This window comes from Bos grunniens, chromosome 7 (assembly GCF_055505025.1).
Source record: "Bos grunniens cultivar Pamir isolate PY7600 chromosome 7, Bosgru_T2T1.0, whole genome shotgun sequence".
NCBI lineage: Eukaryota > Metazoa > Chordata > Mammalia > Artiodactyla > Bovidae > Bos > Bos grunniens.
The window spans coordinates 5,898,977-5,922,473 of record NC_141171.1 but is presented as its reverse complement, the minus strand read 5'-3'; the positions used below and the strand labels follow the sequence as shown (position 1 = coordinate 5,922,473).

General features: G+C 50.3%; 1 protein-coding gene across 1 annotated transcript; it reads right to left on the bottom strand.

Annotated features, from left to right (window-relative positions):
- Positions 1 to 3,404: 3,404 nt before the first annotated feature.
- Positions 3,405 to 22,344, bottom strand: PLVAP (plasmalemma vesicle associated protein). The gene is made up of 6 exons (XM_086413591.1): positions 21,886 to 22,344; positions 12,210 to 12,306; positions 11,378 to 12,090; positions 9,405 to 9,465; positions 9,192 to 9,273; positions 3,405 to 4,067 (listed from the first exon to the last, which is right to left on the bottom strand). Exons 1-6 carry the CDS (start codon positions 22,252 to 22,254, stop codon positions 4,061 to 4,063), a joined length of 1,329 nt encoding a protein of 442 aa, XP_086269717.1. The 5' UTR covers positions 22,255 to 22,344; the 3' UTR covers positions 3,405 to 4,060.
- Positions 22,345 to 23,497: the final 1,153 nt, after the last annotated feature.

Here is a 23,497-nt window from a genome sequence, read left to right as displayed (position 1 = left end):
GGGGTCCGGGTGGGGAGAAAGATGCTCTTGGGAAAGGATGCCTCGGCCCCGCCCACTTACCCTGTCCCTGGCACATCACGGACTGAGGTCCTTGGCTACAGTCCCTTTTTTCCAAGAAGGGGGAGGTGGTTTGTGGGAAGCAGGCATGGGGGTTATTTATAGAGGTCACAGGAAATCCCCAAAGAGTCAGAACCTCACCCAGTGGCTGGACCACAGGATCAAGGAGGGGGGTCTGCCAATTGCTCCCTGACTAGGACTCAACCCCCACCTGGTTCTCAGGGCAGGGCGGGGCCCGCATAGGGCCTCAGCCTGGAGAAGTCAGAGCTCCAGGATCAGGACTGGAAAGAGGGAGGGATGGTGTAGGGGAAGTACCCCGAAGGAACAAGAACTCTGGGGCATCCAGAGGGGCTGCCAGGGGGAGCGATCTCTAGGGCGGGGCCTTGGGGAATTGGCAGGCGAGAACAAAGCCTTCTAGTCTGAGGGCACAATACAGATTAAAAGTCACTGAGTCTTCGGTCAAAGAGTCAAATGTCTGGAACAGCTGCACTGGCTGTGGGGAGGAAGGCACAAGAGAGCTGAGGATTAGGCCTTATTCCCAGGGCACTAAGGAGCCAGGGAGGGTGTGAGTGGGAGAGACACATGGTCAGATCCTGGGATGAATGGATCCCTCTGGACCAGCACGTAGGCTACAAAGGAGGCAGAGGCTGAGGCCCAGGTGTTGGAGGACTGACCTGGTACTGTGCTGTGCTGTGCTTAGTCCCTCAGTCGTGTCCGACACTTTGCGACCCCATGAACTATAGCCCACCGAGCTGGTTGGAAGATTGATATCCTGGGATGCTCTGAATGGGAGAGACCAACCAAGAGTCAAAGACCTGCATCCATGGGTCCAGAGAGTTTAGGATGATGATTTTTTTTTTAATTTATTTATTTAATTGGAGGATAATTACTTTACAATATTGTGATGTTTTTTGCCATGCATCAACATGAATCGGCCACAGGTATACGTGTGTCCCCCTCATCCTGAATCCCCCTCCCTCATGTTATTATTATTATATTCATTTCTAGGTGAGTAAATGGAGGCTGAGATCAACTGAGCCAAAATTTGAATGCAGGAATGTCGGGGTTTGGAACCCAAACTCAGAACTGGCTGCTGTCAGCATCCTCCCCAGGACTCCTTACTCCTGGCTGCTCAGGCAGTAGGCTCAGGGTCAGGGACGTCCCAGCTTCCTTGGGGCCTCCAGACTGGCCCGTCTGGGCGGCTGGGCCTGGCTGACCCTCCTGCCCTTGCTTGGCGGGGCCCCAGCCGAGTGTTTCCTGCAGCGGCCTGTCTCTCGCCCGGGTTTCCGTATCCAGGAAATATCGCTCCTTTGTCCCTCCTGACTAGCTTGCCCTAAGCGTGGCATTGCCAGCTCTGGCTCCTCGTGATTCATCTCCTCCCTGTCAAGGTCCCAGGGGATGGGCTGGGCTGGGGGGACAGACAAGCTGAGACTCTAGATGACAATTTTTAGGCTGTTCTCCGCCCGATGACCATTTGCTTTGTTTCCTGGAGTTTTTGCTTCTCAGGGACAAAGTGCTAGGAATGGGGTTGCAGAATCAAAGGATTTGTATGTCTTCACTTTCCACGCCCCCTCACCCCCGACCATGCTCCACAGTTTGTGGGATCTTAGTTCCCTGATTAGGAATTGAACCTGGACTCTTGGCAGTGAAACCAAGGAGTCCTAACCACTGGACTGCCTGGGAATTCCCTGTCTTCACTTTTATTAAATATCATTAAACTTATTTCCAAAAGGGCCCTGATGAGATGGGCATTTCTACCAGTCCTGTAGAAAAAATGCCCTTTTTTCTACATCTTCACAAGCAGTAGGGATTATGGCTTTTTATCCTTTTCCTTCCCCCACCCTAGTCTAATTGGTATGATATGATTTCCCTGGGTCCCTCTAATGTGCAAAATTTCCCTGGCTTCCTACTTATTTAGTGATCAGTGAGTTGAAGTGCTCCCAAACTGGACACTGATGCCCTTTCTAACATCTACCTTCCCATCAAAAATCCCCTCAAAAAACAAATGCCTGGGACTTTTGTGAAATTGTTCTGCAATAAGGAGTTTCTGCAAAACAGGCTACAGTTCCTCAGTAATTATCTGTACCTGGGGAAATCTTTGCAAACCTACCAAAAACAAAAGCTACAGGTAGACAATCTGCTTTTTCAGAAACCGATTTGTATTATTTAAGAAACTGCCTTAGAAATGTGTTTATTTACTTCTGACTGCACCGGGTCTTTGTCGCTACGCATGGCTTTCTCGAGTTAGGCAAGCGGGGGCTGCTCTGTAGTTGCAGTGACTTCTCTTGTGGCGGAGCACGTGTTCTACGGCACTCGGGCTCAGTAGCGGTGGCACACAGGCTTAGTTGCTCCACAGCATGTGGGATCTTCCCGGACCAGGGATCGAACCTGTGTCCCTTGCCTTGGCAGGAAGATTCTTAACCACTGGGCCACCAAAGTCCAAGAAACTGCTTTTTAAATATAGTTATGTATGTGTATAGCTGAAATCACTGTGCTGTACACCTGAAACTTTCACATTATAAATCAACTGTGTGTGTTATGTGTTCAGTTGCTCAATCATGTCCAGCTCTTTGCGACCCCATGGATGCAAGGGCTTCTCTGTCCATAGGATTCTGCTGGCAAGAATACCAGAGTGGGTTGCCATTTCCTCCTCCAGAGAATCTTCCCTACCCAGGGATCAAATCCACGTCTTCTGCATTGCAGGCGATTCTTTACTGCTGAGCCACCAGGAGAAGCCCCAGTCAACTATACTACAATAAAAAATGAAAAAGAAACTGCTTTTTCAATTTCTGTTTAAAAAAAAAATTTTTTTTAATCTGCTATTTTAAAGAAGCACTAAATTCATATTATTGCTGTCATAATGGGGGGCTTTGTAGGCATTTCATATAACCCTTATTGATTATATGATTTTGCCATTTCTCTTCACATATAGAGATGCCTCAAGCTTCCCCGTTGGCTCCGTGGTAAAGAATCTGCCTGCAAAGCAAGAGCTGCAGGAGATGTGGGTTTGATCCCTGGGTCAGGAAGATCCCCTGGAGGAGGGCCTGGCAACCCTCTCCAGTATTCTTGCCTGGAGAATCCCAAGGACAGAGGAGCCTGGTGTGGGCTACAGTCCATGGGGTCGCAAAGAGTCGGACACCACTGAAGTGACTTAGCATGCAAACGCACATGGAGATGCCCGCGTCTTGAGGGAAGCTGGCGTCTACCCATGTTTGTTCCAAGTTGAAGGGTCTTCTGTTCTGGGGATGCTGGGGATGGGGTTTTGCGACTTTCATCGTATTCCTAGTTCTTTGGCCACTCAGAGCCTGTTGGTGGCTTTTCAAAGCAGAAATCACGACTCAGGAGACTTTGAAGGGTTTCGATAACATTTATTTAGTGCTACTAACATTTATACAGGCCACAGGCAGGACTGGGTGTAGGGGAAGAAAGGGTGAAGGGGCAGCCCCCTCTCGGGCTCTGAGGGGGCCCCAAGATCAGAGACATTCCCTCTCTAGGGCAGGCCTAGAAACTCTCAGGGGAGGACGAAGGTGAATGTCTTCCTGTTCTCACTTCCTCAGACCTGGAGCACTACAATGCTCTAAACAAGTGGGATACGGTGGGTGCCTTGGCCTGGGTGCACGAAGGGGTGTGACTTTGGGCAAGGGCTAGGCAGAAAGTGCACGTGTGATGCCGCCATGTATCTCTGTGATGTCATCGCCTTGTCTCTGTGTGATGTCACCAAGCTGTCCATGTGATGTCAGTGCATCTGTGACGTCATCACGGTGTCTAGGCGTGAGGGATTGTGTGGTGTGGGTGTGAGTCTGTGTGAGAGTATCAGGGCGTGCAGGGAGGGTGTGGGTAAGGGTGAGCAGAGGACGCTGGCCCGGGGCGCCCACTTTGGTGTGTGTGTGTGGGAGGTCATCTGACGCCACCCTGGCTGTGTCCCACGCTGCGGGCGTCTCGCTGCACCTGGTCTCCAGACAGGTGAGTCGGGCCACCCTCAGTCAGCGGGCCTGGAGCCTCCTCAGCCACTGGAGCAGGAAGGAGATGAGAATACAGTAGTCGGTCAGGCAGAGAACAGGACAAACCTTGCCTGGGCCTGCCTCTTACTCTGGGCCCCTTCTTGCTCCCAAGAACCCTAGGGGTCTTCCTGGTGTCAACCACAAATTGGCACTTGCCGTGGGCACTGCCATCTACCTCTGCAAGGATTAAATCATGTGCTACTGCAGCTGCTGACCTCCAACACCCCCTGAGGGAGCTCGGAGGAGAAAGCAGAAATGAGGCACTCTGTGCTCCAGGAAGCTGGCAGGATGGGCCTTTAATAGTTATATATTCTCAGGAGCTAATTTTATGAGCCCGATTCTTATATCTCCTCATATCTAGAAAAGCACTAAAATCCTTCATGGTGGCAACTGTTTCTCATGACGAGCAGAAGCTTTCTGCAAAAAGTATATGTGCTTGATCTCATGTACTCCCCTTTTGCCAAAATCACATATACACCGTCTTTTCCCTATCTCTTTGGAGCCGTTGCTCAGAGTTATCTGAGCTTCTGTCTCCTGGGCTGCAGCCCTCACATGGCCCCAAATAAAACTTAATTTGCATTTCACATTGTACATTTTTTTTAGTTGACACCAGTATCAACCTCCCCTTAGATTTCGTTTTGTTGAACTTCTGTGGAACTGAGGTATGTGCCTGTCCATTATACAGCTGAAGAGACTGAGGTTCAGAGAGGCCACCTCCAGGTTTCTGCTGCAGTCTGTCTGGCTCTCCCCTTTGCTCCCTAAGGCCCTGGGATCCTGGAAGTTTGTCCAAAGCCCCTGCCGCCCCAGTCCGCCCTCCAACCCCGACCCCCGACTCCCGACTCCCCAGGCAGGGCCTTAGTTTCCCTCTTTTGTCCATACAGAACTGACCTAGAGCCAGCCCCTCACCCATTCCCAGGAAGGTTCTTCTAATGAGCCTGCCCCTTTACACAGGATTCCCTGGTTCCTCTGCACCCTCAGGACAAAGACAGCTCTTTTTAAAGCCAAATCTTCTATATCTGGGATTCAAGGCTCCACCCACTCCGCCCCCCACTTCCAGACCTCCCCACTGGGGAATCAAAACCTGTCCAAGCATCGCCCAAATTCTCAGAGCCATCCCTTCAACTCTGCCCCTCCGCCTTGCCTCTGCAGGAGCCGTCCCACTGTCTGGAATGCCCTTCCCCCATCTTGGCCTGGCAAAGGTTCTCGTGAGGGGTCAGAGGTTGACGCGGAGGCTGTTTCCTGATGGGGGAGGTGGGGGCCTCAGCCAAGTCCTGCTTCCGCTGGCCCTCTCCCTTCCTTCCCCAGCTCTTCCCTGGGGCCCCCACAGCCTCACGTTCGTAGATTCCACACCCCCCGCCCCCGCCACCCCCACCCCCGTCCCATAACCAGCTCCAGCCTCTGTCCTTCACCAGGATCCACTGGCTTCGAGCCAACCCCAACAGAGATCAGACATCTTTAACCATTCCTGCCCACCAGCCTGCAAGGGAGGGTCGTCCCTGGCCAATTTCCAAGCCCCACTGCTCACCTGGACTGGGGCTGTCGCCCTCATACCTGGTCCCAGGTCCTTGCCTTCACCCCGCAGAACAGCAATCAGAAAGAGCCTGTGCACACCTGAGCCGGGTCATGCCCTCTGCTGTTCACAGCCCCTCGCAGGGCTCCCAAAGTCCTCACCACTGCCCCAAGGCCCTGCCTGATCTGTCCTGCCAGCTCCCTGACCTCACCTCCTCCCACTCCCCTCTCCTCACTCCACTCTAGCCACACCTAACTCCTCATTCAAACTCACCAGGCATGGATGGTCCTTCCTCAGGACCTTTGCACAGGCTGCCCCACTGCCTGGGGCACCCTGCAGGGAATCCCCTCCTGGCTCCTCCCTCACTTTCAGTTCTCTGCTCCAGTATCACTCCTCAGTGAAGCCTGCCCTGGCCCCTGGTGGAAAATCCCAACCTCGTCAAGCTCCCTCATCCCTTTTCTGTCTCACTCATTACCAAGGGGCCCTGTCATAGCTCATTCATCTGGTTTGTTATCCGTCTCCCCGACTAGACTGGCAGTCATACAGGGCGTGGGAATTTGAATATCTATGCCTTTTTCTTCCCTGTGTCCTTGGCACCCAATAGCTGCTCAAGAAATATGGGTTGAACAATAAAATGAATCATCATAGTGATGGTAGTGAACTTGAATTGACACTTGCTGTCTGCCTGGCTCACTGTCAAGGCTGAAGTTCCATCTTCAACCCTCCACTCTGTGACTTTTTCCATCTTCAACCACAGAGCCCCTAAACCAACATTTACTTAATATTTGTCTTCATGTCCATTGTGGGTTTTTTTAATTATATAAATTGATCTCCAAAGGAAGCTCAGTCTTACTAAGTAGAGGAAAGCTGGAACATTTGGCTTCTCTGGTGGCTCAGATGGTAAAGAATCTGCTTGCAATTTAGGAGACCCAGGTTCGAGCCCTGGGTCAGGAAGATCCCCTGGAGAAGGGAATGGCAACCCACTCCAGTATTCTTACCTGGAGAATTTCATGGACAGAGGAGCCTGGTGGGCTACAGTCTATGCGGTCGCAAAAGCCGTCAGACACAACTGAGCAACTAACACTTTCAGTACTCTTTGCCACTATTAGAAAACCACATAACAATGTTCACTTAAGAAGCATGACCTAGTTGTCAAGCCCAGCCATGGCAGAGGCCTGGATGTTCCCTCCCTCTCTAGCACAGGCAAGCTGCAAGGATCTGGGATGCATGGGGGTGATTTAGCAACAGCAGATTTTCTGGAGCCCCAGAAGGAAAAAGAGTGGAAAAGCAATCAACAGTCTCCATCATGGGATGGGTGATTTGAAGCCTGCCTCGAATCTACCTCCCTATTGGGTGCCTGTAAAATTCAGATGTTACAACTCAGTCATTCACAGCTTGTCCAGTGAGTAACTGGACGAACTGGGACTCAAACCCAGAGCTGAAGACCCCAGCCTGCCTGTCCCTGGCCCCTCTCTCAGAGGGAGGCAAATCAAGCCGGAGCCCATGGGCCAGAGGCTCTTCCTGCGATCCTGCAGAGAGAAGCAGGAGGGGCCAGGCTTAAGCACACATTGTTTCCTCGAAGGGGAGGGGGTGGGGTGCGTCACTTGGGGTAAACAATGTCAAGAGCTTCCCCATTCTCAGCTGGGACCCAGACACGCTTGGACGGTGAGCCTGGCTCCAACCCTGAGTTGCTGACGCATGACCCCAGGCTGATCACTTCCCTGGGGCCTCAGTTCCCTCCTCTGAGAAATGGGGATAATAATAGAACCTCCTTCCTTGCCATGATGGCTTCAGGCCAAGATGCAGAAAGGAAAGCTCTGTTTGTTCAAAAAGCAGGCTCAAACTCTAGTCAAAGAGTGAGGGGACCTGTTCCGCAAGGGGGGTGAGCTCCCCGTCAGGGGCAGTATGTAAGAAGACACAGTGAAGATGGAGCTGGGTGCGGAGAACTCTGGAGAGTCAGTGACAGACTTTTGGAAGCCCTTTGGATCCTATGGGCTTTGTTTAGCACCCTGGGGCTGAAACAGATCTAGCTTGACGATAGCCACATGGCAAAACCTTGGACAGCACAGGCTGTGGGGTCAGAGGGATCTGAAAAAAATCCCACACACTCCTCTGAACCTCAGGTCATAAACTGCAAATGGAAAGCCAATCCTTGACTCCTAGGTCAGCAGTGTGGTCCTGAAAGGGGGGTGTAGCAGCAACCTTGGTGGGACCACAGGGTGTTCTAGGGGCCACGGCCTGAGTCACCTTCCCCATGACGCACAGGCTGTTGTCCAAAGGATGACTGGGCTCTGGGAGGAGGTGACGGGGTCAAAGGCATGGAGCTATGACCTGATCACGTGCCAGCACCCTTGATGCTCCCCACGGAGGCTCTGGGTCCCTTGTTCTAGCCAGTAGTGGACAGCACTTTATAGCTGGCAAAGCATTTTCATGCCCTTAATCTCAGTGTGCATGCTCAGTTGCTCAGTCATGTCCGACTCTTTTGTGACCCCACGAACTATAGTCAGCCAGGCTCCTCTGTCCATGGAATTTTCCAGACAAGAATACTGGACTGGGTTACCATTTCCTACTCCAGGGGATCTTCCTGACCCAGAGACAAAACCCCTATCTCTTGCATCTCTTGGCAGGCGGGTTCTTTACCACTGTAACACCTGGAAAGATGATTTCAGAGACCCTCACCCCCCAACATTTTTGTAGAGTGAGAAAGTGTGGCTCAGAAGGGTAGAGTGAGGGGGCCAGGGTCACCCTCAGACACTGCTCTCCCTCATACCCTTCCTGGGCTACGTTCACTTCTGCTACCCTCATCTGGCCACAGGGCCTTTGCCGCAGCAGTTCTTGCCACCTGCAGGGACTGTTCCCCCTTGGCGTCACCCAGGTTGCCTCCTGTTCGCCTTCCAGCTCAAAGATCCCTTCCTCACAGAGGCTCTCCCTTGCCTGTCTGGAGTCTGATCACCTAGGTTCACGTCCCAGCTCTGGCTGTGTTACCTGGGGCATGACACACCCCCCCTCCATGCCTCATTTGCTTCCTCCAGAATGTGGGGGTAACTGTAGCTCACCCACGGGTTAGGATTCTAAAGCTTAAATGAGTTAAATGGGCAGAGTGCTTAGGACTACGCCAAGATTACAGTAAGCACCCAATCACGGCGGGGTTTTGGTCACTCTTCTTATCCTGCCTCCTTCATTGTCTCTCTGGCCCAATATTCAGAGACTTTCATGAATGAATGTGTCTTGGTCACAGCTCTGACCCTGGGCCCAGCATGAAGTGTTAGTCACTCAGTCGTGTCCAACTCTTTGCAACCCCATAGACTGTAGCCGCCCAGGCTCCTCTGTCCATGGGATTCTCCAGGCAAGAATACTGGAGTGGGTTGCCATTCCCTTCTCCAAGGGATCTTCCCGACCCAGGAATTGAACCTGAGTCTCCCGCATTGCAGGCAGATTCTTTACCATCTGAGCCACCAGGGAAGCCAAATGTGCCAGCACAGGGCCTGGTATACAGCAAGTGCTCAATTAAGGAAACAAAAAGTGCGATATGAGCTCCCCTCCCCCCCCCACCCCAGTCCCGTACCCAGCCTTGCTCATACCCTGAGACTGCACCATCAGCCTGAGACAGCCCAGAGCCTCACCTGGCTGAGACCAAGACGTTGCTGGCAGGGGCCCGCTGGGAATCCAGGATCCTTCTCTTGAATTCCTCCAGGCTAGCTGGGTCTGCCAAAAGAGGGAGGGGTCAGGCCTAACTGGGTGCCTTAGTAGCCCTGCCTCCAGGGCCAGGGATGGGCTGGCAACCCGGGATACAAGGTGGAATCCGCCCCCCATCTTGGCCCTGCCCTGCCACTCACCGATAGGTGGAGGGTTGGGGACGGGGACTGCAGGTCTTGGCCCAGGAATCGTCAACTGCGACTGTGGGAAGAAGAGTGAAGGGAGGCTGGTGGAGGCCAGTGCCCCCAAACACGAGTCCTAGGGAGTTTCCTGCCTTTCTACACCCTTAGTGACCTGAGGTCCTTCCAGGGCAGAGAAACCGACAGATACCCATGGAAGAAGGACACGCAGGATGATGGATACATAATCACCTGCAGCCATCTGCCCTGAAATGACTGGGAGCTCCCCAGAGACCCCATTCTGCAGGGGTCCTGCCTCAGTCTCCACTACAGCCTCAGTGCCGCCCTGACTCTGACCCGTGGCCCCAGCTGAGCCTAGCCGGCCAATCCCATCCCAGACCGAAGCTGACCCGCTCTGCAGACCACCGGGACTTCCGCCCTCAAGGCCATCAAACAGCCCTAAAGGAGCTCCTCCAAACCTGAGATCCAACCAGTCCTGAACTCAGTTACCTAAAGTTGGGTCCTAACTTGAAAACAGGACCTCCCTTAGAATCAAATCCAATCTCAATGACAGATCTGATATATTACTTTACGTCTAACTCTGACCATAACCCATCCCCTAGACCCAGCTGCTATGAAAAATCTACTCCACAACTTCATTCCCTGAGCCCCAGCCCTGTATTCCCCTATGACCACCCATAAATACTTTCCCAATACCACACTCAACCCCAACTCAACCTTTGACCTCAGCCTCAACCTGAGTTAGAATTCTAACCAACCTCAGCCCAAGATCAATAGTCACCCAGCTTCTACACTAGACCCAACACTGACCCTCACTGGAACCCTGGTATATCCCTGCTCTAACTCAGGATCACCTAATCCTTCCCTTCAAATATATCCCAACGCCAACCCAACTTGGCCCCAACCAACCACCCTAAACTCAACTTAGTCTCAACTCCTAACCCATGGTCAATTCCAACCCCAATCTTAATGCCCACAAAGTGCTGAATCTACCCTTAGCCCCAAACTTCTAATCATCCCTAGCCCCACCAACCACCTATAGCAACCTAAACCTCAACTCCAGCCTTAACTCAATGCAATCCCAAAACCACTGAAATTTACTTGACCTAGATACAATGACCACTCTGCATGCAACCTCTGACCCAACTTTTAACCTTTCCTCACAATCCACCTTCCAAACTCAATCTAATTCTAAGACTAATGAAATTCTACTTGAAACCCTTACCTTAACGGAAATCAACTCTAGACACAGGAGTCACCAATAATTCACCTTGATCCAAGTTTACACAAGTTTAGCATCCACATCAAGCCTTTCCTGTGACCTGCCTTAACCCTCATGCTAACCCCAGTGTCACTCCCAATCCTTAATCCAGCACCCTCTGATCCTTCAACTCAACTCAAATCCATCCCGACCCTGACCCCAACACTGAATGAGTCCCTAATTCTAACCCTAAGCCAATTTTGAGGCCCACCGCCTTCCTAAACTCCCCAATCTTTATCTCTTTCTTAATATCATTTCCAATCCAAACTGCACCACAGTCCTAATGCCAATAAAATCCTGTGTCAATACATGATTATAATCCTAAAGCCATTCTAGACTCATGGGCACCCATGTTTGATCCCAGCCTCAAGTCTAAATCCACCCTCAATGTCTCAACTCACCCCAGTCCCAAAGGAATCACAGTTTTAGATTCACCCCTCACTCAACCCTGGACCTGATGGACACCCTACCTCCGACTCCAGTCTTAACCCATCCCCTTTCTCAGTGCTGATACACTTTCTAAGCTCTGCCTCAATCCTAACATCAGTGAAACTCTGAAGCGAGTCCTAACAAACTCAATCTACACTGGGAAGCCAACCTCTAAAAGAAGTTAAAAAAAAAGCCAAGTTCAAACCCAGGTTCAACATCACCATCAACTTGGCCTCCAGACCCATCCCTCCAATGCAACCAGAATCTAGGGCCCCCTACCCACCTTCGCCTTGATACAGGTGTCCAGGGCTGAGTTGCTGACTGCCAACTGCAACTTGAGGTGCTCAGTCTCACGCTTCTTCTCTTCCAGCTCCTTGACCAGCCTGTCCCGTTCCTTCTGCAGTGCCACCTTCTCCTCCAGGGCCAGCTGGGTCTGGCGGGCACATTCTGCTTGGAGCTTGACAGCCTGGGCCTGCGCCTCCTTCTCCACCTTCTCCTTGGCCTCCTGACTGGCGCGTAGGCTCTGCTCGACCTCCAGTTTCTGGCGCTGGAGTTTCTCGTTCTCGAGGGTCACGCTGTCGATGCCAGCCCGCAAACTCCGGGCCAGCTCTTCCACCTTGGAGGTCATGATGGAGGGCAGGCTGTCGCAGGCTCTCTGGATGGAAGGCAGTTCCGAGCCGAGGGGATGGTACAAGTTGAAGCTCAGGGTACTGAGGGTGCGCGGGATGATGGAGTCCCTCCAGAGGTTTCGCAGATCCGTCTCAAACTTGTTCCTGTCCAGGGGGATGCAGAAGGCCTGCACCTTCCGCAGCCGGTCCTCAGCCAGCTGCCGTTCCTGCTGCTGCTGGTCTCGGGTTTTGCCGCACTCGGCCAGCTGTTCCTCTGCCACTCGCTTGCCCACCGTTAGACCGTCCTTGTCTTTGGTACATACCAACTTCTCCTTTGCCAGCTCCACCTCCAGTGTCTTGGCTTTCTGGGTCAGCGTGAGGGCCAAAGCTAGGGGTATAGGACCAGAAGACTCAGGAAGGTTGGGAGCTGCCAAGAGACTGGCCGGGGAATCTTGCCACCTTGCTCTCCACGGCCCATAACCCCGACTCCAGCCCTCACCCACTCACCATCGCAGCTCTTGTTAGCTTCCTTGAGGTGTTCTTGGCACTGCTTCTCACTCAGGATGATGGCGGCCATGTATCGCTGGTTGTTCATGTAAATCACCTGCCAGAATGGGACGCAAGACAGAACTCAGTGTCCAGCACGTGGGGCCCCTGCCCCCAGGTCCGCCCAGACCGCTGGGACGGGGCACCCAGGTCTGTCAATAAGGTGGTCTGTGTTGGCACAGTTCACAAGGGCAATAGCTTCTTCACAGGGGATGCTGGTCTGATCTTCAAAAGTTGTTACAAGTATAGACAGTGGAATACTACTCAGTCATAAAAAAGAATGACATTTTGCCATAAGTTCCAACACAGATGGACTCGAGGGGCATCTGTGACAAAGATCAACACTGTACAGTATCACCGATAGGCAGAATCTAAAAAATACGACAAACTAGTGAATATAACAGAACAAAAGCAGACTCACAGATGCAGAGAGCAGACTAGTGGTTACCAGTGGGAAGAAGGAAGAGGGAAGGGCCAATATCAGAGTTGGAAATTTTTTTTAAAATGGGTTATTATGGGATTATATGAAATCATGTGTGTGAAACTTTTGAAAATTGTAAAACATTATAGAATTTAAAGAACCTCTCATTCAAAAAAAAAAAAAGGTTAAAAAAACAAATCCCACCCTTTCCCCTAGGCATTCTAGTCAACTAGGAAAAAAAAAAAAGTTTTGTGATTAATACTATTTGGCAATTAAAAGTTTTATATACTGATGCATTTTACAACCTGGAGCAATCTTGAAAACATTTACAGCCAATCAAAAATAGACGTTTAAGGGCTTCCCTGGTGGCTCAGTGGTAAAGAATTCGGCTGCCAGTGCAGGGGAGATGGGTTCAATCCCTGGAAGACCCCAAATGCCAAGGGGTCTGATCTTGGCCTGCATGCCACAACCACTGAAGCCTGCATGCCCAGAGCCTGCGCTCTGCAACAAGGGAAGGCACTGCAGTGAGAAGCCCATGCACTGCACCCAGAGACCGCCTGCGTGCAGCACCAAAACCCAGCACAGCCATAAAGTGAATAAATAAATATCTTAAAAAAAAAAAAAAAGATGTTCAACATGGATGCTAGTATGGGCTGGATTGTGTCCCCTACCCCAGATTTCCATGTCAAAGTCGTAATCCTCAGGACCTCAGAATGTAAATTTTTTTGCAGACAGGATCTTGAAAGAGGTGGTTAAATTAAGATGAGGTCATTAGGGTAGGCCTTTATCCACAATGACTGTAGTTCCTACAAGAGGAAATCTGGACGCCCAGACATGCACGGAAGTGACATGAAGACACAGGGAGAAGGCAGCCGTCTGCAAGCCGGGGAGAGAGGCACGCAACGGCTCCTTCAACAGCTCCTTCCCCGATGGTCCTGTGTGTTAGTCACTTTAGTCGTGTCCGACTCTTTGTGACCCTATGACCTGTAGCCCACCAGGCTCTTCTGTGCATGGAATTCTCCAGGCAAGAATACTGGAGCGGGTTGCCATGCCCTTCTCCAGGGGATCTTCCCAATCCAGGGATTGAACCTAGGTCTCCCTCATTGCAGGCAGATTCTTTACCTTTTGAGCTACTTGGGAAGTCTTCAGATCAGATCAGATCAGTCGCTCAGTCGTGTCCGACTCTTTGTGACCCCATGAATCGCAGCACGCCAGGCTTCCCTGTCCATCACCAACTCCTGGAGTTCACCCAGACTCACATCCATCGAGTCAGTGATGCCATCCAGCCATCTCATCCTCTGTCGTCCCCTTCTCCTCCTGCCCCCAATCCCTCCCAGCATCAGAGTCTTTTCCAATGAGTCAACTCTTCGCATGAGGTGGCCAAAGTACTGGAGTTTCAGCTTTAGCATCATTCCTTCCAAAGAAATCCCAGGGCTGATCTCCTTCAGAATGGACTGGTTGGATCTCCTTGCAGTCCAAGGGACTCTCAAGAGTTTTCTCCAACACCACAGTTCAAAGGCATCAATTCTTGAGTGCTCAGCCTTCTTCACAGTCCAACTCTCACATCCATACATGACCACAGGAAAAACCATAGCCTTGACTAGACGAACCTTTGTTGGCAAAGTAATGTCTCTGCTTTTGAATATGCTATCTAGGTTGGTCAAAACTTTCCTTCCAAGGAGTAAGCATCTTTTAATCTCATGGCTGCAGTCACCATCTGTAGTGATCTTGGAGCCCAGAAAAATAAAGTCTGACACTGTTTCCACTGTTCCCCCATCTATTTCCCATGAAGTGATGGGACCAGATGCCATGATCATCGTTTTCTGAATGTTGAGCTTTAAGCCAACTTTTTCACTCTCCACTTTCACTTTCATTAAGAGGCTTTTTAGTTCCTCTTCACTTTCTGCCATAAGGGTGGTGTCATCTGCATATCTGAGGTTATTGATATTTCTCCCAGCAATCTTGATTCCAGCTTGTGTTTCTTCTAGGCCAGCGTTTTTCATAACGTACTCTGCATATAAGTTAAATAAACAGGGTGACAATATACAGCCTTGACGAACTCCTTTTCCTATTTGGAACCAGTCTGTTGTTCCATGGCCAGTTCTAACCGTTGCTTCCTGACCTGCATACAATTTCTCAAGAGGCAGGTCAGGTGCTCTGGTATTCCCATCTCTTTCAGAATTTCCCACAGTTTATTGTGATCCACACAGTCAAAGGCTTTGACATAGTCAATAAAGCAGAAATAGATGTTTTTCTGGAACTCTCTTGCTTTTTCCATGATCCAGCGGATGTTCATGTTTCCATGATCTCTGGTTCCTCTGCCTTTTCTAAAACCAGCTTGAACATCAGGAAGTTCACGGTTCACATATTGCTGAAGCCTGGCTTGGAGAATTTTGAGCATTACTTTACTAGCGTGTGAGATGAGTGCAATTGGGCGGTGGCCGGGAAGACCAACCCCACGTCCAGGAAGCCGTGGCTGCGCGGGCGCAGAAGGGCCTGGAGGAGCTATCCCACGTTGAAGGTCAGGAGGGGCGGCGGTGAGGAGATACCCCTCGTCCAAGGTAGGGAGCAATGGCTGCGCTTTGCTGGAGCAGCCGTGAAGAGATACCCCACGCCCAAGGCAGGAGAAACCCAAGTAAGACGGTAGGTGTTCCAAGAGGGCATCAGAGGGCAGACACACTGAAAACATACTCACAGAAAACTAGTCAATCCAATCACACTAGGACCACAGCCTTGTCTAACTCAATGAAACTAAGCCATGCCCGTGGGGCAACCCAAGATGGGCGGGTCATGGTGGAGAGATCTGACAGAATGGGAAGTCCTAGAAGGAAACAATTCTGCCTACATCTTGATCCTCCGCTTTGTGAAAATAAATTTCTGTTATTTAAGCCACCTGATTTGTGGTTCTTCGTTAGGATGGTCCTAGCAAACTAATACAGGAGACAAGATTATTTCATGGGAAAGATGATTCTTTTCAATAAATGGTGCCGGCACAACTGGACGGTCACATACTAAGAAATAAATTTGGACCCTAACTCACACCATATACAAAAATTAGCTCAAAACACGTCGAAGACCTAAATGTAAGGGCATAAACTAAAAAATTCCATAGAAGAAAACTTAGGTGTTAACTCTGCACGAGTTTGAATTTGGCAGTGCTTTCTTTCCTTTTCTTTTTAAAAAATATTTATTCATTTGGCTGTGCCGGGTCTTAGTTGCATCATGTGGGATCATGTGGGTTTTTTCAGTAGCAGCATGTGGGATCTAGTTCCCCTACTAGGGATTGAACCCAGGCCCCCTGCACTGGGAGCTTGGAGTCTTAGCCACTGGACCACGAGGGAAGTCCCAGCAATGTTTTCTTAGGTATGATACTAAAAGCACAAACAGCCAAAGACAAAACAGCTAAATAGGACTTCACCAAGATTAAAAACTTTCGTGCCTCAGGGGACAACATCAAGAAAGGGGGAAAAAACTCATAGATGGGAAAAATACTTGCAAATCATGTGTCTGATGATGAGACTACTAAACAGAATATATAAAAGCAAACTGTTTAGAAATTAATAATAAAGAGCAAACCAATTGCAAAACAGACCAAGCATCTGAATAGACATTGTTCAGGAGAAGACATAAACAAAATGTCAACCAACACATCAACAAATATTCATCATCTTTAGACAGCAGGAAATGCAAATAAAAACCATGATAAGATATCACCTCAGAATGATATAGAGTGGCCATAAATAAAACAAAAAAGAAGGGACAAGTGTTAGTGTGGATGTGGAGAAACAGAATTCTCAGTCAGTATTGGTGGAACTGTACAAATAATGGAGCCACAGTGGAAAAGAGTCTGGCAGTTTTCCAAAAAGCTAAACATAGAATTACACTGCTGTTGTTCAGTCACTTAGTTCTGTCTGACTTTTTGCAACCCCATGGACTGTAGCATGCCAGGCTTTCCTGTCCTTCACCATCTCCCGGAGTTTGCTCAAACTCATGTCCATTGAGTCAGTGACGCCATCCGACCATCTTGTCCTCTATTGTTCCCTTCTCCTCCTGCCTTCAGCCTTTCTCAGCATCAGGGTCTTTTCCAATGAATTGGCTCTTTGCATCAGGTGGTCAAAGTATTGAGGCTTCAGCTTCAGCACCAGTTCATCTAACGAATAATCAGGGTTGATTTCCTTTAGGATGGACTGGTTGGCTCTCCTTGCAGTCCAAGGGACTCTCAAGAGTCTTCTCCAACACCACAGTTCAAAATCATCAGTTCTTCAGTGCTCAGCCTTCTTTATGGTCCAATGCTCACATCCATACATGACTACTGGAAAAACCATAGCTTTGACTATACAGATCTTTGTTGGCAAAGTAATATCTCTGCCTTTTAATACTTACTCTAGGTTTGTCACAGCTTTTTCTCCAAAAAACAAGCGTCTTTTAACTTCATGGCTGCAGTTACCAACTGCAGTGATTCTGGAGCCCAAGAAAATAAAGTCTGTCACTGTTTCCATTGTTTCTCCATCTATTTTCCATAGAATTACACTGCTGCTGCTGCTGCTAAGTCGCTTCAGTCGTGTCCAACTCTGTGCGACCCCATAGACGGCAGCCCACCAGGCTCCCCCGTCCCTGGGATTCTCCAGGCAAGAACACTGGAGTGGGTTGCCATTTCCTTCTCCAATGATGAAAGTGAAAAGTGAAAGGAAAGTCGCTCAGTCGTGTCTGACTCTTAGCGACCCCATGGACTGCAGCCCACCAGGCTCCTCTGTCCATGGGATTTTCCAGGCAAAAGTACTGGAGTGGGGTGACCCAACAATTCTAGGTCTAGATATATACACCTGAGAGCAATGGGAGTCTATGTTCAGACAGAAACTTGTACACAAATATTCACAGCAGCAGTAGACACAGTATCCGTAAGGTAGAAAGAACTCAAGTGTTTCATCAACAGATGAATGGATAAAACGCGACCCAGCCACCCAGTGGAATGTTATTCTGCCACAAAAAAGGAACGAAACGCTGACACACGTGGTAACATGGATGAACGTTGAAAACATCACGCTGAGTGTGAGAAGTCGGACACAAAAGGTTATATAGTGCCCGACTCTATTTGAATGAAATATCCGGAATAAGTAAATCCATAGAAACAGAAAGCAGATTTGCAGCTGCTGGGGGCGGGGGAGGGAAGTGACTGCTGATACACTTTCTTTTGGGGGTAATGAAATGTTCTAAATCAAACTGTACCGATGGTTACCCAACTCCGTGAGTGTACTAAAAATCATTGTTATGTACATTTTTTTCTTTCATCTACATTTTTTTTGGTTCTGTACACTTTAAATGGGTCAACTGTATGGCTTGTGCATTACATTTTAAGTTTACAACGTTTTATAAATAACTTTTCTTTATAAACAAAGGGTGTGCCTTTCAAACTTTGAAACAGAAGCCTCTGTAGAAATATAACAAGAAAAGGTAGGAGAGGGGTGAAGAAGGTTTGCTTTTCTCTCGCTTTTTGTCCTTCCTCCTTTCGGAAGCTGACCCTGTGCTAATGACCTGGGGATGGGGGAGAACAAAAGTAGCTCTGGGGGTACTGCCCTCGTGGGCCAGTGGCTAAGATTCCCCCCTCCCAGTGCAGGGGGCCAAGGCTTGTTCCCTGGTCAGGCAACTAGATCCCACATGCCACAGCTAAAGATCATGCAGGCCACAATGAAGACAGAAGATGCCGTGTGCCACAGCTAAGACTCCACGCGGCCAAATGAATTAATTAATTTAAAAAAGAAAAAAGGGCTCTGGAAGTGCTGTTTTCAAAAGCTTTAACTACAGAAAGGGAAGATCTAAGGGTGTAAGTTGGATCCAAAGATGAAGTAAGAAAGAGGTTTTCTTCCAGCTGAAGGAAGTGGCTCCCCAAAATACAAAAGTTCTGTTTCTGTACAGGTTCCCAGATGCCAAGATGATGAGAAGAAAAACATGTACTTAGAAATAATGCAATCTGATGGAGAAGGAAATGACAACCCACTCCAGTATCTTGCCTGGGAAACCTCATGGACAGAGGGGTCTGGCGGGCTACAGTCCATGGGGTTGCAAAGAGTCAGGCTCGACTTAGTGACTAAAAAACAATGGCAAACACAGTCTGAAAATACAAAAAAAGCGCCTTCTCTTGTTGGGGAGTGTTGAGGTACATCTTTCTGAAGCAAGTCAGGAGTCCCTCCCTCACTTTCTAGCAGCTGCCCTGAACTAAGAGGAAAAGAACTCACCGATTAGTAAACAAGTATAAACAATCTGAAGCATTTTCTAGAATATTTGTTAGGACATAAAGCCGGGAAGCGCTTAAAGACACAGGAGCCAGAATGCAGGATACCTAGTGACCTATTTCAGAATAATTTGACCATCAAAAAGATTATCACATACTGTATAGCACTGGGAGCTATATTTAATATCCTATAATAAACTACAATGGAAAAAAATAGGAAAAAGAATATGTTACTATATACATATGTGTAACTGAATCACTTTGCTGTACAATAGATATTAACACAACATGTAAATGAACTGTACTTCAATAAAATAAGATTTTTAAAAAATATTATTACAAATTCCAAATACAGAAAATTCTGGGAACTTCTCTGGTTGTCCAGTGGCTAAGACCCGCTACCATCAGACACATGGGGCTGCTGTGGCGAGGGTGGAGGCTCTTCCCCAGCATTAGCCCTGACTTTCTGGGGATCCTTGGAGAAAATCCTGAGGGGTTCCAGGCCAGAAGAATTTGTCAATTTAAAGGGGAAAAAAGCTATGATTTTCAAATTTCAAAGTTGTAAAGATCCAGATTCTTAGATTTCTAATATTCTACGATGGGGGCATCTGGGATTCAAAGATGTGTAAGTCTATAACTTTATGATAAAAAAATAAACCAACAAAAAAAAGGAACTTCCCTGGTGGCCCAGAGGCTAAGACGCCACACTTCCACTGCAAGGGGTACAGATTCAGTCCCTGGTTAGGGAACTAGGACCCCTGGGCTCGTGCTCAGTCGGGTCCGACTCTGTGACCCTGTGGACTGTAGCCGCCCAGGCTCCTCTGTCCATGGGATTCTCCAGACAAGAATACCGAAGTGGGTTGCCATGCCCTCCTCCAGGGGATCTCCTCCACCCGGGGATCAAACCTGCATTTCTTGCATTGCGGGTGGATTCTTCACCACTGAGCCACCTGGGAAGCCCCAAGATCCCTGTGCAGTGGGACCAAAACAGAACAAAAAAGGAAAGCAGAAAAAGAAAAAAACAAAACTATAAAACTTTACGATCCTGCGATCCCTAACAGTTCCTGGACCGGAAGGCCATCTGTGTCCTGAAAGATCCAAACGAGCCAATTCCCCTGGAACGAAGAAGATGGAGGGGGCTGCCCTGGCCGGGGGGGCTCTTGGGCGGGTACATGGTCCTGCCCTGAGGTCTGAGGAGGGCCTAGCCTCATGAAGGGTTCTGAGGGGGGACTCACCCCATTCTGGGGGTCTGAGGGGGACCTTCCCTGCCCTGGGGCATGAGAGGGGGGAGACACCGCCTTGACTGGGCAGTTTCATGGGGGTGGGGCACGCACATCCTTCCTGCCCAGGGGCAGGGACTGGGTAGTTTGAAGTCCCAGAAAAGACGTTTTCTTCCCATTTGGGGCTGTCCCCTGCCCCATACAGCCCAGAGACCTCCTGTGGGGGAAAGCGAGGCTGTTCCCTCACCCCCCACCAAATGTCCCTTCCCCTGCTCACCCCAGCTCTCACCCCGTTCCAGCCAAAGCCTGAGGAGGCGTCCTTATACCCAGCTGGACCTCCCCAGAGGAGCTGCGTGTGAGAGAGACCCCAGGGGATCTTGTTGAGTGAGTTTGACAGGAGCTGAGGGTGTGAAATGGGTGACAGTCTCCACAAGACCCAGGGGTAACTGTTTCTGCTCACCTGCCTTTCCCTTCACCAGGGGATGGTCCCAACCCAGGGATCGAACCCAAGTCTCCCTCATTGCAGGCAGATTCTTTACCGGCTGAGCCACAAGGGAAATGCCGTTTCTGCTCCCCTGCCTCCCAAAAACCACTTCCTCTCTTCAGTTCAGTTCAGTCCAGTCGCTCAGACTCTTTGCAACCCCATAGACTGCAGCACGTCAGGCCTCCCTGTCCATCACCACCTCCCCGAGCTTAATCAAACTCATGTCCACTGAGTGGGTGATGCCATCCCACCATCTCATCCTCTGTCGTCCCCTTCTCCTCCTGCCTTCAATCTTTCCCAGCATCAGGGTCTTTTCCAGTGAGTCAGTTCTTCACATCAGGTGGCCATTTCCCCTCTGCAAAAGGGTTTTAAAGCTTCTCCCTACCTCCCGGCCTTCAGTGACAAAATAACATTTCCAAAGGAGACATCCAGCCTCAGGCAGACCTGGGCCATTCATACTAATTATGAAGAACTCAACTCTCTGTGTGGTTTATTAAGTCAGCTCTTATTTGCAGCTAGTGTGTGCTGGCACCTTCTGGGTGCCGTATACATATTAAGTATGTATTTAGCATCTATGTCTGGTAACAGACCGGATGCCCAGTTCAACTTGAATTCCAGACAGACCACAAATCATTTTTTTTCAGTCTAAGTATGTCCCAAATACTCTGCAAAAAGATCAAACCAGTCAATCCTAAAGGAAATCAGCTCTGAGTATTCATGGGAAAGGTTGATGCTGAAGCTCCTCCAGTACTTTGGCCACCTGATGCCAAGAGCCAACTCATTGGAAAAGACCCCTATGAGGGAGTCTTGGATTTGATCCCTGGGTTGGGACGATCCCCTGGTGAAGGGAAAGGCAGGTGAGCAGAAACAGTTACCCCTGGGTCTTGTGGAGACTGTCACCCATTTCACACCCTCAGCTCCTGTCAAACTCACTGGGAAAGATTGACGGGAAAAGGAGAAGGGGGCCGCAGAGGATGAGATGGTTAGATAACGTCGCCGACTGAAGGGACATGAGTTTGAGGAAACTCCGGGAGATAGTGAAGGACAGAGGAGCCTGGTGTGCTGCAGTCTATGGGGTTGCAGTCAGACACGACTTAGTGACAGAACAACAGCAGCAAAGTCCCAAATATTGCATGAGATACAGGAACAAAATACGCATCACTTCTCTACATGGGCTTGTCCTCCAAAATGTCCCCGTCTTCACGGATGAGGAAAGCGAAGCTCAGAGAGGTGAGGTGACCAGCCCAGGGTCCCCAGGGTGAGCGTCTAGCCTGCGGTCTTACCCGATCGGCCTGGCACTGGCGGAAGCTGGCGTTGATTCGGTCCAAGTCTCGGCGGGCGCTGAGCATCATCTGGTTGATCGCCTCCTTGGCGCGGGCAGTGAGGTTGAGCTCCTTGGTCAGGTTGGCCTGGGAAGCCGTGAGCCCCACCACCTGGCCGTACAGGCCGTCGGCCCGGCGCTCGGTGGCCTGCAGGTTGGACTCGGTACTCACGTGCACGTTGCCGTAGACCATGAAGAGGACGAGGCCAAGGATGATGAGGAATTGGATGAGCGAGACGAAGAGGAAAAAGTAGCGCAGATAGTACCAGCAGCCCCTGGAGCTGCTCCCAGCCCGTGAGTAGGGGCTCCCGTGCTCCATCGCCAAGCCCATCTCCTCCCAGCGTCTGCCCCGTGTACTAGCGCTGCTTGGCTGGCTGGCCTGCTCAGGGTGGTGGCCGCTGCCCCTTCTAGACCTCGCCACGGCGGGGGGGAGGGGGAAGTGTTTATATTACTCCTCTTAATACTTCCTCTGCCTGGCTCCTTCCTGGCCAGGAGGAAACGGGGGCTGTGGGTTATCACAACACTCCCACCCCGGGCTGTGAAGGGAAGGGGGGAGGGCACCAAGGCACGTCTGGCCTCTCTGATTAACTACGGGTGGGGCACCGGCTGGAGTGGCCAGGCATCCTTGGTCTTACTGAGCCTCAGTTTCCCCTTCTGCCCTTGCTCTGTACCCAGAGCTGTTCTCAGCTGTGTATGACGTCTTTTCAACACCCCCCTTGTGTGGAAGACACAGACATGCAGGGAGGAGAAAGGACTGTTTTGGGGGGTGGGCGTCGGGTCTCCCTCTGGCCATTCACAGAGCTGGCCTTAACTCCCCTTGGAGAGGGCTGGCTACAGATGTATGCCCACCTCAAGGGACAGTGCTGTTACAGGAGCTAAATTGTGCAGAGCGCGTTGCCAGGGGCCAGGCATACACAGCACTCAGTAATTGGCGCACATCACCGAGGGCTGATCCGTGGACGGCGGTGGCGGGGGCTCCCCAGGCTGTCATCCCGCCATCCTACATGCCTGGCTCATGTAGGCACTTAGTAAGTGCAAGCAGCAGTGAACTTGGGGCCAGTGTGCGTGCCCATGATGGGCTTCTCACGTCGGAGTCTCAGTTTTCCCTTCTGCATGGTGCCAGGCCCCAGGGTGGGGGAGGGGGCTGGGAGAAAAGATTTGCCAGTTGCTATTACCACTACCACTTTCTGTTTGAAACCTCATTTTCGAGCTCTGTGAGATGGTGAATGGGAAGCACAAGATAGTGGGGGTCAAACTTCACTGTGGGAAGGGATTCAGGGACCAAGGAGCAAAGGATTCTGGGTATGCCCTCCTGCCCACTCCCGCCCCACCAAACAGGCACTCTAGGTAAGCCTCCTCTGTAGGTGACACCAGAACCCTTCCCCAAGAGGAGCGTTGAGAAGTCTTCAGTCTTGGGAAAACAGAGTGGGACACAGACCCTAGCCCCATGGGGTCAAGGCTGATAGCAGGGAGGGGCAGGAGCCAAAGGGAATGAGGCAAGGAGATAGAAAGGGGGCTGGAACATGGGTGGGCAACGATAACGCAGTTGCTGTCCGCTGCCTGTGTGGGGGCAT